Source organism: Sphaerodactylus townsendi, linkage group LG01 (assembly GCF_021028975.2).
Source record: "Sphaerodactylus townsendi isolate TG3544 linkage group LG01, MPM_Stown_v2.3, whole genome shotgun sequence".
In the NCBI taxonomy this organism is placed as follows: Eukaryota; Metazoa; Chordata; class Lepidosauria; order Squamata; family Sphaerodactylidae; genus Sphaerodactylus; species Sphaerodactylus townsendi.
Window position 1 is genome coordinate 141,752,125 of NC_059425.1, and position 16,356 is coordinate 141,768,480.

Here is a 16,356-nt window from a genome sequence, read left to right on the forward strand (position 1 = left end):
TTTTTATTTTCTAAAAAAACCATTACAGAAAAAGAAAAGAAAGTTAACAGTAATGACTGCAGGCATATTTTTAAAATAATTAGAATGGATCTGCATTTATGATAACATCCTACTTTGCTGATCCCTGATTTTTTTAGTTCTTTATTGGCCTATTCTCACATTATATTAAGATACAATAATTTCATAGATGTACAACCCATGGAATTCATGAGGATTCATGTGGTTTTCAATGGAGCCCTGAACAGAGTTTCCTGTTCCTTAATCAGTTTTTAATCCATAGGAGGACTTCCCCTCTTATTCCTTCATTGCTGAGTTTTCTCAACAGTCTCTGGTGAGGAACTTTGTCAAAAGCCTTTTGGAAATCCAAGTAGACAATGTCCACTGGTTCCCCCTTATCCACCCTCCAAGAACTCTAGTAAGTTTGTAAGACAGGACTTGCCTCTGCAAAAGCCATGCTGACTCTTCCTCAGCAGGTCTTGCTTTTCTACATGTTTAATAATTTTATCTTTAATGATAGATTCTACTAATTTACCAGGAACAGATGTCAAACTGATTGGCCTGTAATTTCCTGGGTTCCCCCTAGATCCTTTCTTAAAGATTGGTGTGACATTGGCCATCTTCCAGTCTTCAGGTATGGAGCCTGATTTCAGGGATAAGTTGCATATTAAAGTGAGAACATCAGTAATTTCATGCTTGAGCTCTTTAAGAACTCTTGGATGAATGCAATCTGGGCCAGGGGATTTGGTAGCATTTAGTTTTATCAACGGCTGCCAGAACTTCTTCCTTGTCTACCACTATCTTCGCTAGTTCCTCGGATTCACCTCCTAAGAAGCTTGGTTCAGGTGCAGGAATTTTCCTCACCTCCTCTTGGGTGAAGACAGATGCAAAGAATTCATTCAGCTTCTCTGCAATCTCCCTGTCATCTTTTAGCACACCTTTTGTTCCTTCATCATCTAACAGGCCTACCGCTTCCCTAGCTGGCTTCCTGCTTTTGATGTACTTGAAGAACTGTTTGTTGCTGGTTTTGATGTTCGCAGCCATGCGTTCCTCATTATCCTTTTTTGCCTCCCTTACAGCTAACTTGCTTCTCTTTTGCCACCATTTGTGTTCTCTCTGGTATTCTTCATCAGTTAAGTTGGACTTCCATTTTCTAAAAGACATCTTTTTTTTCCTAATAATTTCCTCAACCTCCCTTGTTAACCATGGTGGCTTTCTGTTGGACTGGGTGCTGCCTTTCCTAACCTGCAGAACACATTCCAGCTGAGCTTTTAAGACTGTGTTTTTAAAAAACCTCCAAGCATCTTGGACAGTTTTGACTCTCTTGATTTTCCCTTTCAGCTTCCTGCACACTATCCCCCTTATCTTTGAGAAATTTCCCTTTCTGAAGGCAAATGTAACTACATTAGTAGTTGTCACTTGTTCACATGCAGAGATACTGAATCTGACAGCATTGTGGTCGCTGTTCCCTATCGGCTCAACAACACTGACTTCCCACACCAGGTCCTGGGTCCCACATAGAATGAGATCTAGGATCACCTCTCCCCTGGTTGGTTCTACAACCATCTGCTCTAAGCCACAGTCATTTAGCATATCCAGGAATGTTCTCTCCTTATTATGACCTAAACATGCATTTTTCCAGTTTCTATGGGGATAGTTAAAATCACCCATTACCACTACATGTTTGCTTTTGTTGGCCTCTGTAATTTCTTTTTCCATCTCAGAATCCTCTTGTGCGCTTTGGTCAGGGGGACAATAATATATTCCTAATGTTAAACTATGCTTTACCCCTGGTATTGATATCCAATAGAAAGGAAAACAAAACACATTAGATTTAATACTATGAAGGAGCACAAGAAGTTGGCATATACAAATAAATATCCCCCAACGGTTTTTCATAGACTCCTTACGTATGAATTTTGTATTAATTTGTGCTCTGTTTAGTACCTTAAATTTATCATCTCTCTCTGAATGCTTGAATTTTCCTCAGTACATGTTAACATCTTTTTTTCCCCAAAGGCAGATGTCACAATTTGAAAACCATAGATCATATTTAACTTTTGATAATAATGGCTCCATTCTGGGAACCTAGTTTAGAGTATCCTTAGTAGTTGCAGGTCTGGAAAATGAGGAATTTAGAAAAGATGCATCAGTGACCAATTTGGCTAAATGTTTAAATAACAGTTTAAGACATCAAACTCATCAGTTTGTTAAGATATTGAACTATCAAAGAGAAGTATTGTTGAAGGCTTTCACAGCCAGATTCAATGGGTTGTGGTGGGTTTTCCGGGCTGTGCGGCCATGGTCTGGTAGGTCTACCAGACCACGGCCACACAGCCTGGAAAACCTATCAAAGAGAAGGTACAGACAATGGATGGGATTGGACTATGTGCCCAGCATCACTTGTGGATCAGATCTTTCCTGCCTCCCCTTTCCTAGTACAGGTCACTGCATTCTCTGAAATGCCAGGCTTGAGGGAGGGGGAAAGGATTTTTAAGTACAGCACAACATTTAGTATGGAGTCTGAAGTGGGAGGAGAGAATTGGTGAAAATAGTGCCCCCTTTTGCACTAACTGATGCACCCTGTCTGTTTTCAGAGGTCTGTTTTCAGAGGCCATCTTTCAGAAGGAATGAGAGCTGACATGAGAGTGAGTTCCAAATCTGGTTTTCCTGATTGATTTCCATGTGCACAGAGTAAAATTGGAAATTTTCCCTGAGGATTGATGAATACAAACTAGATTGAACACAGTAGGCAGATGTTACACTTTAAAGCAGGGATTCCCAAAGTGGGCGCCACCGCCCCCTGGTGGGTGCTGCAGTGATCCAGGGGGACGGTGATGGCCACAGGTAGAAACATTAATACATATATCTTTCTGTTTAATTGCTATTCAAATTTTAAAAAAATTAATTTCCAGGGGGCGCTAAGTAATATTTTTTCTGGAAAGGGGGCGGTAGGCCAAATAAGTTTGGGAACCACTGCTTTAAAGCATGGAAAGATGTCCATTACCCTTTCCTCTTCCTTGCAGTATCAACAATAATTTTTAATTTTAATGCCTTCTTGGGTTCTCAGTGCATGGGAACAAATGTAAAGACTATCTCATACATTGTTAAAACAATGTAGTTAAAATGATGCACCCACATAATATCAGCATTTGTAGTGATTTCACTACAGTCGCTTTTGTGTTATAGCACATTTAAATGATGTTAAGCCTTCACCTTTCAAAAAGAAACAGGAAATATCATTTTAATACTATCTTTACCTTGGTATATTGCTCACGATCAAGTTCTTGACTAGAACCAGACTCTGTTGTCTGATTAAAACGGTGCATTTTCATTTTCATCTGTCTCGTTCGTTCCTCCGCTACTAAATTTGCTGTAAAATACATAATGGAAGCCTATTAAAATAGATTTTAAAAATTTGAAATAACAAATGGTTCAGATGCAACTTTGATCTTACTTCAACCTGAACAAGAAATATTCCACAACAAAACAAGCAGGGTGTGAACACAGAACACAGGAATCTAATGTTAATGTAATTACACCACTTCCTGGTAATATTTACAAGACAAAATTTCTAGTTTGCCATACATTTGTAACTCATATAAGATCTGGAAACCAGAAAAGAATGCAAGATTTGTTAGTGGTACACTTTGTTAGTGGTTCACAGTGTAGGTATAGAATTGTAGCTTTCTGTGATCTGATTGTTTACTATTTAGTGATGGAAGAAACTGTAGATCAGAGGCAGATCATGTTCTGCATACAGGATTCCAATTCAAACCCTAGCATTTTCATTTTTTGAAACATCCACAGATAGTGGCCATTAGGGGAACAAAACCTCATTTGCTGAAGATCAGACATAAATGGACCCATAAACCAATACAAAACCACTTCTTATGTTTAAGATAACAACTTTTAACTATTTTAATATATTACTTTATTGAACATTGCTGTTTTGGTGTAATGTGCAATTTCTAAGCACAATTTGCTGTACAACTGGTTCAACTAGGACGTACTAGAAAAAAATCTTATATGAGCTCTGCTGACTAGGTAAACAATTCAGACGTCTCGTTCTTTCAATGCAATTTGTTTACAAGAAGACTTCGATGGGCCATGCCTATTCCTGAAATATCTGTTATACCACTACTTTACATTTTGAATATTTATACAGCTCCGTCAGTATAATGTCATAGGCAAAAAAAAGTCATAGGCCAAAAAAGGACATATCCCTCCCCCTAAGAGATTACAAACTAAACAAACAGTGGGGAAAACAAATGGAATGGAGGGAATGACTATGAACTATTGCAATTTCATGTACTTGGATTAAGGATTTAAATCATTGGTCCCCAAAGTCAGCAGTATCACCCCTTGAGGGGCAGTGGAATTACCTAGGGGATACCAAAAAGGCAAGTGGGCGCCTGGGGGGCATCATTTATAGTTGATCAGGCTATGGCACTATGTTGGCAAATAGCACTGTAAGTTTCTGTCTCGACATAGTGAATTGGTGAAACTATTGGTTTTTTTTAGTAAATATGCCACCAGAAATCTACTAAACCAGAATACTGCATTTGAGAAACTCGTGTCATTATATGTGTTTTTGTCTCTAGCAGCCCAATCAAGATTGGGGGGGAGGTAAATGGACTATGGGAGCAGCACTGGGCTGACGTGTTTGCTCCTCCACCAGTGTAAGGGGTATCCATGCTGGTGGAAAGGGCAAAGACGCCAGTGTCTGGGCACCCCACAGCCCTGCATTGGTGAAACGTGGAAGTGAGCACCATCATGCAGCAATGCTCCTCAGACTTACACCACACTTTCTTGAAGCATAAGCCTATTTGGGCTATAGGGTAATTTGGGCAGCAGGAGGGTTTTTGAATTACCCTCCATTCTGCGCCACCCAAAGCCCCTGTGGAGGGGGCATGGCACCTCCTTTGCCACACCATCCCAAGCCAGCTCCAAGCTCCCCCTTTCTGGATTGCACTGTCAGTAATTTTTCTAGTAAGCCTTTAACATAATAATATTGTACGTGTGTTCTTGATTATTGAACATCTTGATTATGAAGTGCGCTTTTTCTATATATAAGTATTATTTTTGTTGCAGAACACCCAATATTAAATTTCTAAGTTGTATAAGGATTTAAAATTTCTCAATAACCATTTTCAAAAAGGAATGCAATTTTTGAAGGAAAAATTTAGGAACAGAAAGGAAAATTTGGATAACGGGAAAAATTTAAGGTAGAAAAATAAAAATTATGCTAAAAACAGATAAAAATAGTAAATATGTGTAAATGTTGGGGAAATTTTGAGTACATTTGTGACAAAAATTAATTTTTTTTCCGACAAAGCTGTAGTGGTTAAGATTGTCAAACTAGGATCTGAAAGATCCAAGTTCAAATCTCCACATGTCATGGAAGCTTGCTGAGTGACCTGGGGACAGTCACATAATCTAACTCTAACCTACCTCACAGAGGTTTTGTGAAGATTAAATGGAAGAGAGGAGAAGGATGTAAGCTACTCTTCATCCTTGTTGAGGAGAAAGGCAGACATAAATGAACTAGCAGTAAAGCCCATTGTATGAAAAAAATACAATGGGCTCCAGCAAGTGGGACCTGCAAGAAAATTATGCAAAGAGGACATTACCTTCATTTTTTTCTTCTTACAACTCTTCTTACAACTCTCTCTCTCTCCCCCCCCTAACTCTCTTCTCTACTATTCTGCCACTCTACTCCAGCTTTTGTTCTGTTTTTCTGCCCCAGTACTTTAGTTTTCCCCCTTCTGGCATTCCCTAGCATTTATTATCTTTCTTCCCCTGCCCAATGTTTGTTCGTTCGTTCTTTCTCCCTCCCTCCCCATCCCAATTTTTTGTAGCTTGCCCATACTGCTCTGGGTGGGCATTCTGAGGCATCTTCCCTTCACACAGCCCTCCTCTCAACACCTCAGACAGAACTGCTGCAGGTTCTGCAGGAGGGGGGCCTTCCTTCTTCCATATCAAACCCCTGGGGCAAGGTGGCCCTGACACATACAACAGGGAAAGTGGTGGCAGCTGTTACAGCTGAGCTGCAAGGCAAGCTAAAATAGACAGCTCACAAGTGCTGCCTTCACATTTTCATTCTCTGTTTCTGCCCACCTACCTTAGGTCTCTCTTTCTCTTTCTGGTACTCCCCAGCACTTTTTCCCCCTGCCCCTAGCCCAACTCTTCTCTCTTCCCCCATCCCAATTCTTGGTATCTTGTCTAAACTGTTCTGGGTGGGCATGCTGAGACATCGTCTACCATAGCCCAACTCTCACCACCTCATCAGGTTTTGTGAGGTCTTTTCCCTCCCCCCCCCGACAGCCAGGGGTGGAGTGCCCTCTTTCGCATACCACCAGCAAACTCTCTGCTCGGCAAAAAGCATCACACATGCTGTGCCCAGACTCCTCCAACCCCTCCAAGACTCCTCCAACCCCAGCAGTGGAGTAGTGGTTAAGAGCAGGTGCATTCTAATCTGGAGGAACCGTGTTTGATTCCCTGCTCTGCCACTTGAGTTGTGGAGGCTTATCTGGGGAATTCAGATTAGCCTGTGTACTCCCATACACACCAGCTGGGTGACCTTGGGCTAGTCACAGCTTTTCGGAGCTCTCTCAGCCCCAACCACATCACAGGGTGTTGTGAGGGGGGAAGGGCAAGGAGATTGTAAGCCCCTTTGAGTCCCCTACAGGAGAGAAAAGGGGGATATAAATCCAAACTCTTCTTCTACTCTTCTTCCCCTCTTCAGATCTTCACTTGCAGCCTTGTGGGGAAAAGTGAGACATTGCCAATATGGCTAGGCTTTTATATAATTGGATTAAATAAACAAAATAGTAGAAATGATTCAGAATTGCAGTAATAAAATGAAAGCAAAAAAGTATTTTTAAAAAGCATTAAAATTAAAAGGTTTTTTAAAAGATATTCTTTTAAGCTCAAGCCATTATTTTTCTAAATTTTTGGGAGGAAGTCTCTTCAGACCTTTTCCAGGACCTTTTTTGTCTTCCAGGACCTTTTATGTGTACTATTTACTTCTGTCGAACATTTCAATGTATTATTCAGTATCCACAAACCATTTTTTGTATCTTTAGAGATAGAAACACATATTCCCAATCAAGCATTATTCCATGGTTGAATACATTTTATAAAACCTGTAAGTATTTAATTATGTACATTGATTTTTCAAAATCAATGCAAAAATTTGCCAAATATTTATGAATACATAATTTGTCATTTGATTACCAGAATTTTTATTATTTATTTTGAAATTTTCCCTCAATTACCCACATTTTTCATCTTAACTCCCAAACTGAAGTTCATCAACTATCAAATGGCAACTGTATGAGATGCTATTATGACCTATTTGAAAACATGAATGCTTTGCTAAGGGATGAACTCACATTTTCACATTGTAAAGTTCAATTAATGTGCAGTTGCAAGGAAATGAGGCCAATCTTATTAAGACCAAATCTGTCTTCCCTACCTTTATTTCAAAGCTAACTATCTTCAAATGCAATATTCGTCGTAGTGAGCTACATCAATTTCTGAGAAAAGAAAGGTAGGAATTATGATGATAATTTGCAAGTTTTTGTGACTATTTGGAAATGCTACACAAAAATATATCTGAACCATCTGAGGATCTCTGATAGATAGAACTCCAGATTGAGCGACAAATCCATTTTCAGATACTGAGGAAGTTGGTGTAGTAGAAGAAGAACTGAGCACCAAAATTACACTGAGCTGAAGCCAAAGTTTAAGAAATTGTACCTAGTTTTCTTTACAAAAGGCAGTGTCTGATAGCTATCCCACATTATGGACAGCGGTTATAGAGTTCCTTGTGCATTTCCAGTATACTATTTGGTAGAACTGGTTTAGTGTGATCACCCAAACAAAGAAATCCAAGCAAAGAAGTCAATTCTAGATTATTAAACTTGGTGATATAAGATGCATGCTCAACGACATCAAAGTAGACATTGGGAAACTGGACCATTTATTGTGTTAAGAATTTAATGAAAGTGAAGTAGTGACTAAATGTGGTATCTAAGATTCTTCCTAAATGTCTATCAGGCTTTGAAAAGCTAGTATCACTGGATAAATTAAACTTTTAGTTGGATTTTGAATAAATGTGCAATTAATTGTTACTGTTTTGAATGTTATTATCTTCCATAGTGGATTGTGCAAAGGGGCACTGGGAGTATGTTTATGGAACCAAGTGGGTAGTGTTCCAGAAAAGTTTGGGAATTACTGGTTTAAACCAAATTCATCTTGTAAAAATAAACTGTATTGTGGAATTTGGAGAAAGACATGGTACCATAAAAATGTTGTGTGAACAAGTTCCATGTACAAGTCGCACCAAGGAATAATGGGCACTGTTATAAAAGATGGTAAGAGATTTTTAAAAAGATTATGGCTTAAGGTATTTGCATTCCAGCTTTAGTTTTGAATGGAAGTTTTCAGGACTATAGTCTGTATCAGAAAAAGATGTTAGTATATTCCTCTGCCACAAAACTCAGCGTGCTAGACCATTCTTTGTAGAATGCTCCACCTGGTCCTAATGCCTACTTAGCATCACATCCATTTGAAAGTAAAAATATATTTTGGCATTCAGTTTACTTATACAACTATAAATGCTCTTTAATCAAAGTAACATGTTAAATGAACATATTAAAATGAACAAATAATGGTTTTGACAAAGGCAGCACGTAAAAATGTATGTAAATACTCATATTTGTTTGAGACTATATTCTGATGCGAAAGGATACAATTTTCTCAACCGTGAACCTCAACTGGATATACTAACATCTTTTTCTGAGACAGAATATAGAACTGATTTTAGTAAATGCCTGAAATAGATTTATATCCTGATGGTTGGGCAGTAGAATTTGTATTGCTACCTCTTTCTTAAATATCATATTTTATTTTCTAGCTACAACATAAATAGAACAATTCACATAAACATCAAAACCATCCTTTGCCACACATTTTCTGCACTATGGCATGCAGCACATGCTTCCTTGAAAGTAAGCACCACTGTACTGATGAAACTTATTCCCTAGTAAATGAACATAGCCTTGCAGCCTAGAACACTATCCAAAGGAGTGAATGTAGAAAAACTGGGTCATTAATATGGAGTAATTGCTAATCAGGTGTTTGCTATGATTATGGATGCTATGATTACCAGATTACTAACTATACAGAATCTCTTTCTCAGACGTATCTTGGCATTACCAAGTGAGACACCTGTGACCCTGCATAAGGCAGAACTTGGACTGCCCTCACTTAAAGCTCATGCCCTCTTGGCCACTGTAAAATCTCTGAAGAAACAGAGAATAGAAAATGTGGATTCGCTCACCATTAGAAGCTACCAGATGCCAGATGCTGCTAATTAATGCCAAGACCTGCACTGACTTTTTCAATAAACTTTTTGTATTTTTATATCATTCCAGATGATCTAATGCACATGTCAGCAAACAATTCTGACCTGCGTGATTGGATCTTCAAGGGTAATACTATAATTGATAAAACATAATCACACAAGCCAAGTTCTTTCCCTAGCATTTAATAATTTTTAAAAATCACCTCAGAGCCTCTTACCTGGTGGATATCTCACAATATATAAAACTATGTTTTAGAGTGTCCTCAGTATGTACAATTGAGGACAAAAATTTTTTTCCAGGATTTTAACTATGATATTTTTATTCTGATTTTGATAAATTAAACTTTTTACTTTCAGACACTGATGATTTTTAATCCTATAGGATGGCTCTGTTTGCACTAGCAGCCAACAAGATCAGAGCCAAGGTGGTATCAAAGAAAGTAGTAAACTCGGAATAACTTCCTATTTAGTATGATTGAGTACCCTTATACTATCTGTTTTATTACTGGGAAGAACTCCAAAGTGGAAACCTTGTTATTGCTGATTTTACATTGTTCTTACTTGGATCCCACTGTGCACAGCTGGTTAAATTTGTCAAAAGCAGCGTAGGAAATAAGAGCCAGGTTATATATCAGTTGTTTAGAAAGATTCTTCACAAACAAGCAGATAAAACTATCAAGGATCACAATAAAACATGCAAAAAAAGAAAAAAAAGAGAAGCCCTTATCTGATCTTCTCAATCTGTTATTTATCTGATTATCTTTCTTCTGGGAGTTAACCATTGATAACAGGGAAAACTAATAAAAGCAAGTATGTAGCATCTTTGTCCCTATGTGTATGATTGTAGTGCTGTCCAGCTTTCTCTGGAACTTTTAAATTCTCAGGAAGTAGAGTTAGGCTGTATTGTGAAGTCCTATTCATTGTCCTGTTGATTCCAGAGAGGTTTATTTTTGAGTAATATGCATAGAATTGTGTTGAAAATTGACACACCAATAGAAACTCATACCTTGATTATGATACAACTGTCAACTGGCTATTTATCTGTACATTGTTGTATTTGTCTGGAATGTCACGAGAGATAACTTTGACACTGAGTAGCTGAGTTTTCTGTGAGTTGAATTTATCTACAATTCCAGAAAAGTAGCTCTGTTAATCTGGGTACTGCAGTAGCAAAATAAACCATGGTCTAGTGACACGTTAAAGACTAACACAATTCAATCCACTTTCTGCTTTGTGTCAAAGTTTGCTTCATCAGATGTAACCAAGTGCTCACGTGGCTGATGCTTTTATATTGACAACTGAAATGAAGGTGCAGGGTGAAAGATCTTAGAGGCTGGTTTAAAACAGGATCCACTTGAAAGAGTAAACAGTTCAGTTAAAATGGGCTAGGAAAATCACCAATTATTGTTAGATAAAATGGGATTTACATGAATTCTAGTGCAAGAAAAACAGATATAGTCAGATGTTATCCAGACAGATCTGAACCAACCGGCATAGTTAAACTTTAGATTGTCACTGGACACTTGCTTTATTTTAATTGTCTACAATGATACTCTGAACACATGGTTACAACCCATAGCTTAGCAGAGGAGGCAGATACATACCAAATAAACAAACAAAAGCTATAGAAGCGATCTGCTCCTTCCTGTAGTTAGACAGTTGACAACTTTCAAAACAGAGCAGTAAAATTCATTAAAAATAACTTCAGAAGTCTCTAAAATATGTTAACATAGGGTCTTTTCCCACTTACCGTTTGCGGCGCGCTACCCGCAGCGCGAGTCATTTCTGGCGCGGGATCGTGTTCCCCACTGCCCCGCGCTCTGCACGGGGTCATCAAAGGTGCCATTTTATCAGCGCCAGAAATAACTCGCGCTGAGGGGGTGGGAGAGCGGCAGAGTCGGGGCGGCTGTGTTGTCGCCGCCCGGAGTCGTGGGGAGCGCCGCTGGACCCCGCGCTATTTGGGCAGAGTAGCGCGCAGCGAACGGTAAGTGGGGAAAGGGCCATAGCCACACTAGTAAGGAACGATAAAATATAAAGAAATTTGCTTTTGCCTCCAGTGTTCCAACATCCTCTAAACAGGAGTGCTTTTAAAACTGTGGAGGAAAAGCTATGATTTCTGTATCTGTTTTTTAAAAAACCTCCTTTTGAAAATATTAGTTGGAGTGTTATTGTAGGTTACTGAAGGAGTACCACTCATAGAGAACTATCAAGTTGGCCATACTTTTAAATTATATCCAGTGATACACCAGACAAATAAAAAATGAATCAAATAATACAACCTAATTTAGGGGTGGCTTTCCAAATTTGACTGTTAAATCTCTCCTCCCACCCGCCGCGCTCCCCCAAAAAACTTGCCAGAAGCTGCATGGGCACCCTAATGGTTGCATTTGCAAATGAACACATGGATATTTTGTAAAAGCTATACAATATGCTTCCTTTTAAAAAAAGTTCCAAATTAATAGCTTCAGAAAACAGTATTATCTGTTACAGAATGAACTCTATTATAAACTATTATATTTATTTGATGTGATTTGATTTACAGGAGCTCCAGTTTCTTTTAAACTTCCAAAGTATAGGAATTGATCTACTTTGCCATGGTGACCTCAAGGAGTGACCACTGTCATGCATTGTACTTTGGTCTGCCCTTGAATCTGGTAAGAAATTACTATTGGGAACTAGGTGACTATGCATGTTTCTATTCTACAAGACATCCACCTGTAAGTTTCAAATACTTTGAACTGTGTCTTTGAAGGGTTATACCTTCAGAGATTGTTTGTTTGACTCCAGATCTTGACAGTTTTTCCAGTTTTCCTGAGAGATGAAAATATGTTTCTGATGTGAGTGACCTTGATTGAAGTTAGATCTGCACAGTTCATATAGGCCACTGTACTCAGGTTGTCTGCCTGAAGCAGAACATTCTCCCTGGAGAAGGGGAGTAAATTGATTAAACAGCCAATCATACCACTTAAAAGCCACTGATATGAAAGTACTGGGCAGGAAAGAACCACCTGACTTATACGGAATAGGATTCCTGAGTGGTTTCCTGCCCAATCATACTGGCATCAGTAACTAAGCCACATCTGCCAGTTGAGATACTTTTCAATCATCATTTTCTCCATACCTATCCTGTTAAATAGTATACTTATCCATGAGAGCCAGTGTGGTGGAGTGGTTAAAAGGTTGGACTATAATCCGGGAAACCCAGTTTCGAATCCCTACTCTGCTAAGGAAACTTGCTGGGTGACTTTGAGCTAGTCACATATTCTTAGCATCGACCCTGGCAAGAATTTGGATGGGAGACCTCCAAGGACTATGAGGGGCTTGACTGAGAAGCAGGCAATGGCAAACCACTTCTGAACATCTCTTGCCTTGAAAACCCTAAAAGGTTGCCATAAATCAGATGCGACTTGTTAGCAAAAAAAATACTAATCCATGGCTCAAGATATTGTTGAGCACATGGCAATCCCAGGCAAGAGCAATCTGTGATCAACTGAGTGTGCAGGGTATAAATATAACAAGATTACGCTCTGAGTGAATTTGATTTTGCATTTTCTGTTTATGATCACTCATGTTCCCCCATCTTGTTCAGAACCAGACCATGACAGTACTGTATTACATGTCTGGCATCTGTTCCATATTCTGTAGCAACCTTGGATGAAAACTTTCGCCCACCATTACTTTGTTTGATTCTGTGGTAAGCAGAGACCATGAAACACTGTCTGGATGCCACCCTGATGAGAGAGTCTGTGAATAAATCTGTCTCTGAAGAACTGTTGCAAGTTTCCTCTTCATAGACATAGTGACTTGAAGTGACTGTACAGGAGTCTACTTCGTGTTGTTGGTGATGGCTAGAGCAGTCCCAAGAGTATGTTAACACCACTAATGGGGTCACTGCTCCACTTAGGTTGTCACTGAGGTTTGTTATGGTATTGGTAGCTAGGGTTGCAATGAGGTTGGTAGCTGGTGTGTGTGAGAGTGAGAATCAGAGTGAGGGAGAAAGAGTGAGAGAGAGAAATAATTTTTCCTTTTTGCTTATTAAGAGGGGAGCTTTCCTAAGGATTCCCTGAACAGCTGCTATCAAAATGCTTCTTTCTTTCCTTCCTTGCTATTGAGGAACATGGAATGAAGACTGAAGAAAACAGCAGGTATTAGATAAATGGTTTTGTTTTCTGGACTCTCTCTCCCCTTCTCCCCATTTTGCCCTGTTTGGGCCACTGTGAAAGGCAGTAAGTCAATGGCTCTGTAATGATGACAACTGCTGGGAGACTTATCATTAATCCAAGATGAAAGTCAGTTTGCAAGAGTAAGTGTTTGTCTTATAGTCTGTCTCTAGAAATATGTACTAGCAGTCAAATTCCCCACAAAGATATCATTGGAATTATTTATTTATTATATTTGAATTTTTATGCCGCCCTTTCCCTTGAGGGCTTAGGATGGCTTCATCAGATAAAATTAAAATAAAAAATAAAGTTTAAATGGAGTGCTGTGTGGTTTCCAGGCTGTATGGCCGTGTTCTAGCAGCATTGTTCTACAGTGTCCTAGCAGCGTTCTACACGTGTTCTAGCAGTGTTCTACATGGCCATACAGCCTGGAAACCCCACAGCCTTCGACAATATAAAGTTTAAATCATCAAATGCCCTATTTCAGAAACCATATGACAACTAAAAGGGGGAGGGGGTTATATCATCATTTATAACATTGTTTATAACAGTAGAGGGGAGGGGGTGGGGAAGTGAAAGGCCATTTGATGGTAAACTGTTGCTACCTCAACCATAAGCCCGGTGGAACTGTTCTGTTTTACTGACCCTGCAGAATTGCATCAACTCCCGCAGGGCCCAGGTGTCTTCAGACAGAGCATTCCACCAGGTTGCAGCCAGGGTCAAAAACACTCTGGCTCTGGTTAAAGCCAGTTGGACATTTTTCAGGGCACGGATCACAAGTAGGTTGTTATTTGCTGAATGCAGCACTCTTCAGGGACACACTGGGAAAGGTGGTACTATAGATATGAGGGTCCCAGACTATTTAGGGCTTTAAAGGTAAGCACCAAAACATTTGATGCTCCACCCAGAACCAATGCAGGTGGCAGAATACTGGTTGAATGTACATCCTCCATTGGGTCCAGGTAAAAAGCTGCGCCACTGCATTTTGCACCAATTGGAGTTTCCAGAGTAGGCCCAAGGGTAGCCTTGTATAGAGTAAGTTGCAGTAGTCCAATTTAGAGGTTAGCAAACAGAAATATTGTACTAGAGATGACTGGCAGAAGAACAGTAGTGGTAAAGTATTGTGCTGGGAATGATCCATACATCCATCCATACATTCTGGAGAAACACAGAAGATAATTTAGAAAACCTTAATTTGCCTTGGTTTAGACAGAATAAGAGATTAAACCTGAATTAACTGAATAGATCAGTGCAATAAACAAGCCTAAAACTTTGGTGGCTACATCACATATAGGTGGGACATGCACCCACTGGAATCTGGAGACCTTCAGCAGCCACCAGAAGAAAGATTTTTTTTTACAAAAAATCAGTCAGTAACAGTGTGACATCACTTCAGGGAAAAACCAGAAGTGACATCAGTCCTCTCTAGGAATCCATCTGTTTCCACAGAGGCATGATGCCATTTTTAAGTTTCCCAGAATTGATGTCATGCTGTTAGAAATGGATGCCTGCATGTCCCCATCCCTCTGGTCTTCTGCTGGCAACCCTAATAATAACTCCCTTCAAATCATCCCTAGTTATCTGGAAGGGAAAGAAAAGTAGTTCCGTTTTAAGAATTATAAACCCAGGGATAACTTTATATTAACAAAAAGGGAAGGGATCCTATAGAACAGTGGTGGCGAACCTTTGGCACTCCAGATGTTATGGACTACAATTCCCATCAGCCCTTGCCAGCACAGCCAATTGGCCATGCTGGCAGGGGCTGATGGGAATTGTAGTCCATAACATCTGGAGTGCCAAAGGTTCGCCACCATGGCTATAGAAGACACTAAATCTGTAAAAAATAACAATGGTATGAGGTCCCCAAAACAGTTTGTTGAATTTTACGTGAAGAATAAGGAATTCTAGAATGAGCTCTCTATGGCATCAACAAGAACAAATTAGACATCAATCCTAATTATCCTATATGGAAGTAAATTAAAACTGAGATGTCAGTATAAGGATGTCTTTTCAGTTTTGTAATTTGGGGAACGGATGCAAAGAAAACTTCTAATATAACAACAAATTAAAACAAATACATTCATGATCAACTTAGATCCTGAAGTTTATAATGAGGACCAAACATGCTGTAAGTGTTTAAAGCTCTCTCAGAACCCCCAAGTCATACACTTTTAGAGCTAAGTACTGGGGTTTTTTTTTGTTTATTGTCCCTATTTATTATCCCTAATGTTAGTGGAATACGTAATTCATACTTCTTGGTCTAATCACCAGCCCACTGCTGCTATCTCCACTTTCAGTCTCTGGCCACTATATACACAGGGCAAATACATGCACCGAATTTAAGATTCCACTGAACATCTCTTTGATAGCTCAAATTCAACCCTTCCTATTTCTCCCCAAATGCATAAACTGATTTCCAGTATCCATCAAATAACAGCATAGATCCTGAGGTAACTCAAAGGGTTCTTGCACTTTTACATTATATTTCAGGTTTGTTTTAAAGTTTCTGAAGTGAACTGGAGGTGTGCACAATTCAGTTCTCCCAGTAGTTTGTTTTCTCCTGGGATCTGCTATAGCTTCAAACTGAGGGTAACGTGAGAGGAAAAGCAATGAGAAGCGTTTGAGATCCTTCTACTTCACTATGGAAAAGAAGTATTTTCTTTGCATCAGTATTTATTTATTTTATTTATTTATTGTTTAGTTTTATAACCCGCCCTATCCCCGAAGGGCTCTTTGATTTGTTTCTTTACAGTGTTGTATACAGGAACACATATATCAGCCCTGTTTACTACTGCACCCTCTACATCCATCCTTCAAAAATTAGCT

At 39.2% G+C, this 16,356-nt stretch overlaps 1 protein-coding gene across 25 annotated transcripts in view; it reads right to left on the bottom strand.

Annotated features, from left to right (window-relative positions):
* Positions 1-16,356, bottom strand: part of RIMS1 (regulating synaptic membrane exocytosis 1) — a 326,183-nt gene that overhangs the window by 46,513 nt on the left and 263,314 nt on the right. For 9 of the 25 annotated variants that reach the window (XM_048496104.1, XM_048496076.1, XM_048496034.1 and 6 more), the window contains one exon: positions 3,258-3,370. The exons of the other annotated variants lie outside the window; for them this stretch is intronic. In XM_048496104.1, coding sequence (XP_048352061.1) covers positions 3,258-3,370 — 113 coding nt within the window. The remainder of the gene's footprint in view (positions 1-3,257; positions 3,371-16,356) is intronic. 25 annotated transcript variants of the gene reach the window in all.